Source organism: Myotis myotis, unplaced genomic scaffold (assembly GCF_014108235.1).
Source record: "Myotis myotis isolate mMyoMyo1 unplaced genomic scaffold, mMyoMyo1.p scaffold_m19_p_3, whole genome shotgun sequence".
In the NCBI taxonomy this organism is placed as follows: Eukaryota; Metazoa; Chordata; class Mammalia; order Chiroptera; family Vespertilionidae; genus Myotis; species Myotis myotis.
The window spans coordinates 57,561,920-57,574,707 of NW_023416335.1; the positions used below are offsets into that span (position 1 = coordinate 57,561,920).

Sequence of the window (12,788 nt, forward strand, 5' to 3'; positions counted from 1 at the left end):
AAGCATCACTGATGAGAGAGAATCATCGATTGGCTGCCTCCTTCACACCCCCCACTGGGGATCGAGCCCACAAACTGGACATGTGCCCTGACTGGGGAATGAACCATGACCTCCTGGTTCATAGGTCAATGCTCAACCACTGAGCCATGCCAGCCGGTCAATAGTGTATGTGTTTAAGGTATCCAGTATGATTTGATTTAAATATATTATAAAACAATTACTACAATAAGTTTAGTTAATGATGGATAAGTTTAGTTATCCATCATTCTTATACAGATACAAAAAAAGACAAAAAAAAAAATTCTTGTGATGAGAACTCTTAGGATCTATTTTCTTTTTTTTAATATATTTTTATTGATTTCAGAGAGAAAGGGAGAGGGAGGGAGAGATAGAAACACCAATGATGAGAGAGAATCATTGATCAGCTGCCTCATGCACACCCTCTACTGGTGATAGAGCCTGCAACCCTGGCATGTGCCCTTGACCGGAATCGAAACCTGGAACCCTTCAGTCCACAGGCCGGCGCTCTATCCACTGAGCCTAACCGGCTAGGGCAGGATCTACTTTCTTAACAACTTTCAGGTATATAACAGTGTTAATTAACTATAGTCATCATGTTGTTCATTTTATGAATTTTTAAAGTTATCTTTTTATTTTTGAGTCTAGTACAATGCTCTATAGCAGTGATGGCGAACCAATGACACGCATGTCAGAGGTGACACATGAACTCATTTTTTTTATTGATTTTTCTTTGTTAAATGGCATTTAAATACATAAAATAAATATCAAAAATATAAGTCTTTGTTTTACTAGGGCTGCAAATAACAAAAAATTTCTGTATGTGACACGGCACCAGAGTTAAGTTAGGGTTTTTCAAAATGCTGACACACCATGGTTCGCCATCACTGCTCTATAGAGTAGGCAAATATTCTTGAGATAGGGAGTTTCATATAAACCTAAGGAATTTGACCTTGCAATTCTGTTAACCTAAAAACATTATCCTAAGTTGTGGTGATCATCAATTTTGGACTATAACCTGGTGGGTAGCAGAATTTTAATATACTAATCACACACAAAAAAACGTTTATCATGCTGGTGGCCCCCAGGCTCTTTTATGACCCCTAGTTATAATTACCAAGTCTTCACTTCCACACCCTTTAACAAGGCCTGTAACCCCTTTTCCGAGATCAGGAAGCTGTGAGACAGTGGCCTCTGCTCTTGGCCACACGGACAGGCACCAGTCCAATGAGAATCGGAGAAGACTTGGAGTCCGCACCACAGGCCCACTGCATCTGAACTGTCTCAAGGCTGCATATTCCCACAGTGCCTCAATCTCCCTCTCACTGTTTGCTGGCCAGATATAAATTTAAACTTTAAATGTTTTCACTTCTCTGGTCAGGACAGAGTAATATAATGAGTTCAGAATTTCAGCCTGTTTTTACAGCTTTAAATTAAAAATCAGATTCCATTTCTTTAAAACTATTATAATACTCATCTAGACTATAAAAGTGTCACACCTAAATAGCAAACAGCCAACAACTGCAGCAGTAATTATAAAGGTTAACTCTTCCCTAGCCATTCACATTTTTTACTGTTAGTTTTTAAATGCCATTTTTTGTGACCATGCTTGACACTTTGCTGATTTTTATTTTTGAAAGACAAATTCATCGTACTTTGCATTTATGTAAATTTACCTAAGAACAACAAATAAAGATTAAACTCTAGTTAATGACCTACATGCTAAAGTATTTAGGACAAGCGTAATATGCTCTGAAATGCCTCCAAAAAATAAGATGGATAAATTAAGGCAGGGAGAGGCAGGATAGGTATGTGATGAAGCAGATATAATAAAATGTTATGGTAGAATTATGTGGTGGGTACATGGGTGTTCACTGGAAAATTCTTCCAAACTTTGATGATGTTTGAAATTTTTTTATAATAAAAATGTTAGAAAAGTCACTTAATATTAAAATAATAATCAAAATGAACCAGTAAAATTCCTAACAATCTAGTACAAACTCACAACCCGAACTCTCAATTTTTTTCACATTAATGGTAGAAACACAGAAATACTTGAAGCAACTTTACTCATGGTTCCAATCTAGTCCAATTTGAATTGCTAGAGGTATACATTTAGAAATTTCTCAGACCACCCAACATTCACAGGAGTAAGACTTAGCATTTAATTAACTGATCTGACCAGGACACTGACATTTTAAAGAAGTCTCCTCCCCAAAACAGGATGATTTTCATTAACATGCTCCTTTCATACTTACTCTGTCCTGGATTAGCTCTGACCCTTACAGAATCAAAAGATGTTTTTTTAACACCATGCTTATATTGTTATTTAATCAAAGTTTAGCACAATGTTATATCATGATAGATATCAATCATTTCTTCTCTTAGAGATCATTAAAAAGATGTCTGTCTTGTTCTTTTTCTTGAGAATTTTTTAAAATCTTTTTTTGGGGGGAGTAAGAGAAGGGAAATAAGAAATTAACTCAGGAATTAGAACAAACTTTTTAGGACCTTTTTTATGTTTAGATATACCAGTCAATAGGCCTCATAGGCACAGATTATTAACCCTGAATCTGGAGGGAAAATAATCAAAATATATTATCACTGATAAAACAGATCACAGTTTAACGGTTCCTCTTGTCTCCTCTGAAAATGGGAAGAAAGAAAAATTGAAACCACTACCCCTCTAGTGATGATACAGTGAGGGAGGAAAAAAATTTTTTTTCAATTACACTTCAGTCCAGCCAGTGTATCTCAGTGGTTGAACGTCAGTACATTAACCAGGAGGTCGTGGTTCAATTCCCAGTCAGGGCACATGTCTGGGTTGCAGGCTCGATCCCAGTGTGGGGCATGCAGGAGGCAGCCGATCAATGATTCTCATCATTGATGTTTCTCTCTCTCTCCCCCTCTCTCTTCCTCTCTAAAAAATTCAATAAAAACATATTTTTTTAAATTAAAAATTACAATTTAATCTCTATTTTCTTGATGAAATTTTTGCCCTCAATAGTTTTCACCTCAATTTTCTACTTTCTCCCATTCCCAATTTTTTCTTAACATGCAAACAAATTCAAATAAACTGCCAGTCAAAAATACAACTCACTTTACCTAGCAGTTTTGGCTCAGTGGATAGAGCATAGGCCTGCGGACCAAAGGGTCCCCGGATTTGATTCCGGACCAGGGTGTGTACCTTGGTTACAGGCTCCTCCCCAACCTGGGCCCTGGCCATAGCTCATGCAGGAGGCAACCAATCTATGTGTTTCTCTCACATGGCTCTTTCTCTGTCTTTCCCTCTCTCTTTCACTCTCCCTAAAAATCAATGGAAAAATATCCTCGGGTGGGGATTAACTAAAAAAAAATGCAACTCACCTTCACGCCCACCCCTCAGCGTGATATCAGAGGAGCAGCTTGTGAAGGACCTAGAGCCCAGAGAGTCCAAGCTTTCAAATGAATCTTCTCTCCTATGGCTGCCTGGGGGCACAGGGAACTCTCCCCGGTCAGCACACCAGATGTCTCCGTATCCACTGTCCCTGCCACTTCGTTTCAGGCAGCTGGAGTCTTCAAGTGCCTAAAAAAATTTTTTAGAGAATAAGTTAGCATAAAATCCCAAACTGTAGTCAGTCATTACTTGTTTGTTTGCATAGCTCAAGTTGTGCTTCATTTGATAGGTGAGGCAACAAGGTCTCCTGTTAATCATAAAAATCTGATTTTAAAAAATCAGAAAATAAATCTGCATTCCCACAACTAATAGTTGGTCCTCATATAACAACAAAGAGGTATTCATTATTATTTAATAAAGTAGTACAATCTATATAAAATTAAGGGATGGGAGACATTTTAATACGAAAAGCTACTAACTAAATTAATATACTAAAATCAATTATTATCTAGAGTTATTTGGCAATAAATACGGAGTTAAATAGAAAAATCAAACTGGACTTTGATATCCAAAAGAAGACAAATTAATCATAACCATCCTACGTTCTGCAAATAGTTGAGGAGATATATGTTAAATAAAAAAAGTAGTTAAATTTTTTAACAAAAAGTTTAAAACAGAGAGGAGCAAGTACAGCAGGTATACACGTCACAGAATTTATCACTTTCATTGATTAAGAAACCTAGATCTGAACCAAGAAAAGCAGACTTGTTGGCTGACATACAAAATATTTTCCCTGAATCTAAATTAAATATTTGTTTGGCTCATGTAAGAGGTGCACAAAAACATGGCAAATGTCAATAACTATAGGTTTATAAATCACATAGCATTTACACAAAATCCGTATTTCTAATTAGCATTTCTCTATGAAAGTACATAGCAAAATACAACTGGATTTTTTAAAATTAGGATTTAAGTAAATGTATAAAGCCCTTAGCAGAGTCATGATACAGAGTAATAATTAATTAATTAATGAATTAATACAGAGTAATAAACTCTTAATGTTTTAATATGGTGAATGTAACTGTCATTATAGTAAAAGTCAGGAATGTTAGCTTCAGGTGACTTCACTAAAACAGAGATGGTTTAAAGAACCTAGGGATTCCCAACAACCAAATGTAAGATGTGGGCCTTAATTAAATCATGATCCTCAAAAAAAAGCTATGAAACAGAGCTGGGAGATAATTGGGAAGATTTGAATACAGACTGAATATTAAATAATGGGGCATATTTATGAATTTTCTTAATTTTAATAGATATTGTGGCTATATGAAAGAATTTCCATATACCAAAAATAAAAACTCTTATTCTTAAGACACGCATACTAAGTATTTAGGGGTGAGATCTTTGCAATTTACTTTAAAATGATTAAGTAAATAAAACATAGATTGATGAACAGATACATAAATAAAGTCAATACGGGAAATTTTTAATAATTGAATCTGATGACATATTTGTTGTACTCTAACTATGAGCATATTATAAACATTCTCAACATAAGAAAAAATCGACAAAAGAACATTTACAATGAATAATCAGCAGCTCCGTCAGGCACACTTTTGGCTAAGGCTGGATTTGTCAATCTGTAGTTGAATTTTTGGACAAGTGTTTGAAGAACCAATAAAGTCGAGTAGAACTAGATTTTTACATCTTTGGATGCCAGACAAACTGGTGTTAGAATTAACATCCTGTCATGAAAATGTAAGCACCTACCTTGTACCTTATTTCTAAGCAGATGGGGAAGCTGGGCCTAATGCTGGTATCACCTAGATATGTCTCATAATATAAAATGATTAAAAACTTTAAGTAAATCTTTTTTTTAATTGATTTCAGAGAGGAAGGAAGAGGGAGAGAGAGATAGAAACATCAATGGTGAAAGAGAATCGTTGATCAGCTTCCTCATGCACACCCTACACTGGGGATTAAGCCTGCAACCCAGACATGTGTCCTTGACCGGAATCAAACCCTGGACCCTTCAGTCTGAAGGCCAACCCTCTATCCACTGAGCCAAACCAGGTAGAGCGTAAGTAAATCTTTTGATCCATCAGGCTTCTATAGACATACTGTTGTAGACATAGGGTCCTCTCACTACACAGCGAGATGACTTTTGACCTCATAAATGTTAAAGTATTTATAACAGGCCACCACAGTTATAAAAGAGCCTGAGTCTGACCCTGGTGCCTGGTTATGTAGGACTTCTCTCTGACAAGTCACCTGAGTCACCTCCAACTTATAGGGTAACTCAGGTGCAACAGCTTATCCCAAGTGTTTTTTTAACTGATATCTTGGATTGGCCATTAAGCATTATCTACTTAAGTTGGAAAGTTTGATGAACACAATGGTTTTGATTTTTAACAAAACAGTTGCCAAACAGGTTACAGATCCACACACCTCTTATGGCTATTCCCACTCTATAATAATGGAATAAAACCACAACTATAGTTTTTAAGTATCAAAAAAAAATTTAACTGACGAAAAATGTTTACCTACGTCTGGTGACAGGAAACAGCCTGTAATAGAGCATTCCCAGCACATGCACTGCACCAGCCTTATTCAGCCTGAGTCAGACTGCCATAAAAAGGACCAAGGGCTGTTGAGAACACTAACACAGGGGCCAAAGTCCCATATTGTTTTGAACTGGATGTTTTCTTAGCTGAAATAACTGAGACAAAGCTATGATCATGCCCAAAGCCCCCTGCATGTTCCTCCATCAGTCTTACCCTCCTCTACCCTCTTCCACTGCAGTGACTTATCTGCTCATCTGTCTCCAACAGACAACTGTGCTGCACAAGGATGGATTCTTTGTCTTGTGCGTTTTCCCAACACCTGCTACAAGGCTTGTGCATGATAATATCTCAAATATTACCTGAATTAACTGTTTCAAGAATTTGAATAGAGTGCTATAAACTCTTTACAATTCAAAAATAACAAAAATAAGCCCTGGCTGGTGTGCTCAATCGTTAGAGCATTGGCCCATGCACCAAAGGGTCTTGGATTCAATTCCCGGTCAAGGGGATGTACCTGGGTTGCAGGTTCAATCCCCAGCCCTGGTCAGCTCATGCAGGAGGCAACAATGTACCACTCTCACATTGATGCTTTTCTCTCCCACCCCCCACCACCCCGCTCCACTCCCTTCCACTCTCTCTAAAAATCAATGAAAAACATATATATCCTTAGATGAGGATTAAAAATCATCATCATCAAAAAGGAAGACCTTCTAAATTATATAATCCCATCTTTCTATAATGTAGATGGCTAAACTCGGGCAAAACTAAAGATTAGGGTACATATAAGGCCTGGTAATCATTTTCACCTTGGTCTAAAATTACTATCTTCCATTCATGATAACTATTTTCATCCTGATCTACAATTTCTATCTTCCATTCATGACAACTAACATTTATTACATCTTTACAATGTGCTCGAGACTAATACCAAACGCCTTTTTGGTAAAGTATCACTTCATCATCATCCATCAAAACCAATGGAGCAACTACAATTAATTAGACGGTGATATATTATTTTGACTACCTATTTTCTTCTGAGCATTGCAAACTCCCCTAGACATATATCCCCTAAGAGAAGTTAATTTTCCCATTTGGATCTTATAAATGAAGATTTGGCAGAACTACAGTCAGACCTGGCACTCAACTCTCCTCAAACTGTCCTTAAACAATCAAAAGCATTACAATAAGCATTCTAATTTTAAAAAGCCATATCATGTTTCATGTAACAGCATTCACTACTCCTTAGGAAACAGAAGCAGTATGTAGAATTGTGGAGATATAGAAATATAGGCATTAGAGGTACTCCTCCATGACTAAAAGATACTAAAAATTTTTAAAAATTGCGTAGCTTCCATACATTTTAATAACCCTGAAGAACCTTTCTACTACAGGTTGAATTCATAATGAACATAGAAAGATTTAAGTATACAAAGTATCTAAGAAAGGAAACGAATGCCTATTGTGGAGTTAGCTAGAATTAAAAGATAAATGCCTATATCCTGGACACTGTAGTGAAATAGACTCACTCAGTCCCTAGTGGTGGCATACAAAGCCAGTCAATGAGTAACAATCCTCTCTACCCATCCCAATCTAGACCAGAACAAAGATAGTCAGACCTTCCACATTTGCTATAGAGAAGGAGAAGAATGAAATGGAAGGAAAACCGAAAGGGGGAGGGAGAGAAGAAGAGAAAATAGTATTAGTTATAGTGATCATCTCATACAGATATAGTTTCCTTACCTTGGTGAGAGCTTGTCCCAAAAGATTCTCAAATGCTTTCAAATTAAGATATGGACCATTATAGTAGGGGTTACTTTGTGCTTTTCTTCCCAGCCAGTACAATGTTATCAAAACCTTTAAAAAAAGTCCATAAAACAAAAAGATCAGTCTATTTATAGCAACTAACTGCAATCTCAAATGCATGTGAGCATTCCGGATAAAAGAGCATATCTATCTATAGCTGAAAGATTTTTCTTTTAAATTATGGGAAGGAAAAGGGTCATTAAAAATGTGATTCATTCTTCCTAGATTGCACAGTTAGATTCCTGGTCAGGGTACATGCCTAGGTTTCAGGCTCAGTCCCCCAGGTGGGGGCATTCAGGCATTATCTGAGCACATTCTCAGACAAAAGCCCAGATCCCAACTTCGTATGTATAGTAGAATTCATTCATGCATTCTACTAGTACATATGAAGGGGGGGGGGGCGAATTAAACCTTTAAAGCAATAAATATTTTTCTAACCAACAAACTTAGTAAATGGACACTTAAAATCAATGTCTCAGCTTTCCTAAAGGTACTGAGCTCTTATGTGTTTAATAAGCTGTCACATCAGAAATTCTTCTAATACATTAGAATATTATAGATATTATATAAGTCCACATTGAATAATCAGGTAGAATTCTTAAACATTCATTGTTGTTCCTTAAAGTCTGATTTGATGGTTTCTGACTTACTCCCCTAAAAGTCCTAACATGTGTTTATTTGCCTTTACCACATTACTAACATATGAAAAACAACTTTCTAAGTTTAAACTATCCTCTTATTACCATGAAGACAGACAATATGTTTTAACCATATTTTAACATATTTAGAGTTTGTGACTGGTTGGTTTCTAGCAAAAATTTCATTGAAAAAAAAGATAACAGAGAATATCAGCTATTTTTAGATCCCACTGCCTTATTACATAACAAGTAAAAAAATCTATAATATTCCATTTAAACATATCTTACATTTTTCACTCTCCTATCAGTCTCTTCTTGCCTGTAAAGAAAAAAGAGAAAATATCTATTAATATCTAAGAACTTTAAATTATTAATTATTAACTGAAGCTCAGTTCTATGGATATTAATACCACCTGGAAGCTCAGAAATTTCAGAAAAAAATTTCCTGCATTCATTGATTTCATGAAATATAAGCATCAGTTTCTGTTAAAAAGCTTGTATTTTCTCATTTTATTCATTACAATCTGGTTTCTAAAATGCAGTATTTGCATTTTTTGTATTTATTTTAAACAATGCTTAAACCCTATCAAAGGGGGGGAAATGTGCTCATGGCAGAGGGATCAGAAACAGGAGAAAGAAAAGCTATTTTGCACTGAGTTCTCATCTTCATCGTCCACATCAGTTTTCTCACCCAAATTCCCCAGAGCAAACTGCTGAGCCCACAACCCTGCAGATGTTGGAAGCAACGTTTAAAAAATAACTGTGAGCCTAGCCAGCATGGCTCAGTGGTTGAGCATCGACCTATAAACCAAGAGGTCATGGTTAGACTCCTGGTCAGGGTCCATGCCCACGTTTGAGGCTCGGTCCCCAGTGGGGAGCATTCAGGAGGCAGCCAGTCAATGAATCTCTCTCATCATTGATGTTTCTATCTCTCTCCCTCTCCTTTCCTCTCTGAAATCCATATATATATATAAATTTTTTTTTAATAGCCATGAATCTCCCCCTGAAGAGATTTTGCTCTATTACAAGAATCATGGGTGTGTTTTTCCCTTTACTTATAACAGGACATGACATTTATGGGTGAAGTTAAAAATAGGCTGATGTCACCACAATGCTGAAGAAGCAACAATATGAATGAATTAATAAAAGGAACTTAGGTTGCCCTAAAACAATGTGCTTTCAGTCGTTAGAGACACTTCAGCAGGATCAATGTGAATTCAGAGAGACTTTAGAAGCCTGAGCTGGATGACTTCTAGGTGGCTTTTCAGTCTAAGAGTCTATAAGGGGTACATTTGTAAGATAAAATATATATACACACACATATTCTATGTTTAAAACACATATAAGATATAGGAAGACAGAAAGAGAAGAGGGGGAAAATGAGCACACAGATATTTAATTTAGCTTTCAAAGACTCAATGAGACAGCTATGACCATTCCTTTCCATAAAAAAAACTTGAAATAAAATGAACCTAAGAACATTACACCTCCCATCTACCCGCAAAACATCATATCAAAAATAACATTTACAAGCTTTCACACTACTGTGAAAATAGAAATTGGTACTACTTTAACTTTTAGCCTACTCAGAAGTATCTATTCAAGCTGAATATATTCATATTCTATGACCTAATAATTCCACTCCTAGGCATATACCCAACAGAAATGCTTACATAAATTCACCTTAAGTCATATATGACAATGTTTGTAGAAGCACCACTTAGAATAAGCTGTAAGCTACACAGAATTCTTTAACATTAGAATGAATAAATTGTGGAATATCCACACAATTAAATATTATATAACAATTAGAACAAATAACCCACAATTGCATTCAACCATATGGTTCAACCTCACAAATGGGAAACAAAAGAATCCAGACACATAGAGTATATAGATTGTTACCTATCATTCATGCCAAATACAAGAATAGGCAAAACAAAGATATGATGTTAGAAGTCAGAACAGAGGTTACCCTGATGGGAGAAGATGGTGCAAGTGATTGAAAATGTGGGGGTTTCTAGGACACTGATAATTTCTTGTACTTTGATTTTGAAGCTGAGTGCTTAAGTGTGTTCCATCTCTACAGTCTTTGAATTGTACACTTATAAATCCTTTCTGTATGTATATTATCTATAATAATAAAAGTGTAATATGCTAATTATGCTGGACAATAGAACGACCTCCCAGGTGTCCTTCCCGACAACCTTCTGGACGAAGCCAGAGCTGCAAGGGCCAAGCCCCTTGCACGATGTGCATCGGGCCTCCAGTAACTCAATAAAGTCAATAAATAGAATTTCACAGCCCAAGTGCTCAAATCACAGTTTACTTCTTGAATAAAAAAAGAAAATCACCTTGTAAAAATTAACAACATTTAATTTTGGAAGTAATAGAGGCAAAAATCACTAGAAACTACCAATAAAAAATAGTACATAGAGTTGTGAAATATATAGCTTCTTTTTTAGATTAATGACCAACATACACACCTCAGATATGGAATTAGCCAAAGCACAAAAGAATAAGCAATACTCAATGCAAAGGATATACTAGGCTGAAAAATCACTACCCTATTAAAAGTGGGATGCTTTGTGTTGAACGTTATCATAAGCACACTGAGGGCAGAAAAACAACAGAGCTCTCTTGAACCCCAGACTTTCCACAGCCCTCTATAAAGGTTCTAATCCAAAACACTCATTTACTATTTACTTTTTATTATGATAAAGCAATCGCTGTAAATACAAGGTATGGCCTCTTCTGTCATAAACAGGCACAATAATCAGTGAACTTGGCACTACAACCTTTCACTCTACGTTCCCTTCTAAATACGGGCATTTATAATGTGCTCTTGGACATAATGATACATAGGCCAGCCAACTTAGTGTCCTATCACTGAACTGCAGCACCAGGAATTCAAGTAGTCAATGATTTGCTGGAGTCATGAGACGCCACTTTCTGACACACAACAAACTCATCCCTCTGCATGGAAGTCGGTAACCAGGCAGCTCTCTGCCTACTGGGGCCAGGGCACGAGCTCAAGGCCTTTTAAATAGAAAAAGCACCAGGGAGGAGGCTCATAACACAACACTCTCCCTGAGCCAGCCAAGCACTGCCCAACCAGTCAGAACCAAAATTAAGGTAGCCTTATCTCCAAAGTTGGCTAACTCCTCCATAACAAATATTTCGAGAGTTGACTTAGCAAAAACACTGTTTAAGAGCAGGCCTTGGATCTGATCTGCGTCCCACTAGCCATGTTTGTCTTGGCAATTTACTTGATTCTCAAACCTTCAGTTCCCATTCTGGAGAAACTGGCGATAAGATCCTCTAGTTCAGCAGTTCTCAACCTGTGGGTCACGACCCCTTTGGCAGTCGAACGACCCTTTCACAGGGGTCGCCTAAGACCATCCTGCATATCAGATATTTACATTACGTTTCATAACAGTAGCAACATTACAGTTATGAAGTAGCAACGAAAATAATTTTATGGTTGGGTCACAACATGAGGAACTGTATTTAAAGGGCCAGAAGGTTGAGAACCACAAGTTCAACAGAGTAGCAGGAAATGTACACAGGTACTTAGCGGAGCCCCTACCCTCCTGGCAGGTGCTCATCAGGAAGCAGTTAATAACACTAAGCTATGTGAGAACATGAGAACAGAGTCCATCTTATTCTCCAAGCTACACACAAAGGCTTCCCAGCAAAGCCATGTGGGACCCCAGTATTTAAAACTGCAGCCAGTCTGCCTGACACACCCATCTCTCATCGCTGCTTTATTTTTGTATTTATAACCATCTTCTGCAGGCATTCATTTATTAACTCTTTCCTCCACCAAAATCCAAAAGAATTTTTGTGGTGTTGTTTACTAGCATATCCCAAGTGTCTTTAAGACAGAGTCTACCACCTAGCAAGCACATAAAAATATTCTATTAAAAATATCTAATACAGCCCAGCCAGTGTGGCTCAGTAGCTGAGCGTGACCAGGAGGTGACGGTTCAGTTCCCAATCAGGGTACATGCCCAGGTTGCAGGCTCGGTCCCTAGTGTGGGACGTGCAGGAGGCAGCCACTCAATGATTCGTTCTCATCTTTGATCTCTCTCTCCCCCTTCCTCTCTGAAATCAATAAACTTATATTTTAAAATAAATAAATAAATAAATAAATAAAGTCAAGCACAGTGCATGGCACACAGAGGCTCTCAAACACTGACTGAACACATTTATTTAGTTTAAAGAAATGTAATTTAGCAAAAGATACCTTGAAATAATAAAAGCCAGGAAGATTCCTAATAATTATTCATATGATGTCAAAGAACAGTTAAATTGGACTAGCTTATTAAAATATACCCCCAAAATAAAATAAAATATATCCAATTTTGATTCAAATCATATTGAAAT

The 12,788-nt window shown here is 36.8% G+C and overlaps 1 protein-coding gene across 16 annotated transcripts in view; it reads right to left on the reverse strand.

The window, feature by feature from the left end:
* The window catches only part of LMO7 (LIM domain 7), a 211,847-nt gene that overhangs the window by 54,123 nt on the left and 144,936 nt on the right, over positions 1-12,788 (reverse strand). For all 16 annotated transcript variants that reach the window (XM_036300672.1, XM_036300670.1, XM_036300667.1 and 13 more), the window contains 3 exons: positions 8,688-8,718; positions 7,699-7,812; positions 3,385-3,583 (listed from right to left, as the gene is read on the reverse strand). In XM_036300672.1, coding sequence (XP_036156565.1) covers positions 3,385-3,583; positions 7,699-7,812; positions 8,688-8,718 — 344 coding nt within the window. The remainder of the gene's footprint in view (positions 1-3,384; positions 3,584-7,698; positions 7,813-8,687; positions 8,719-12,788) is intronic.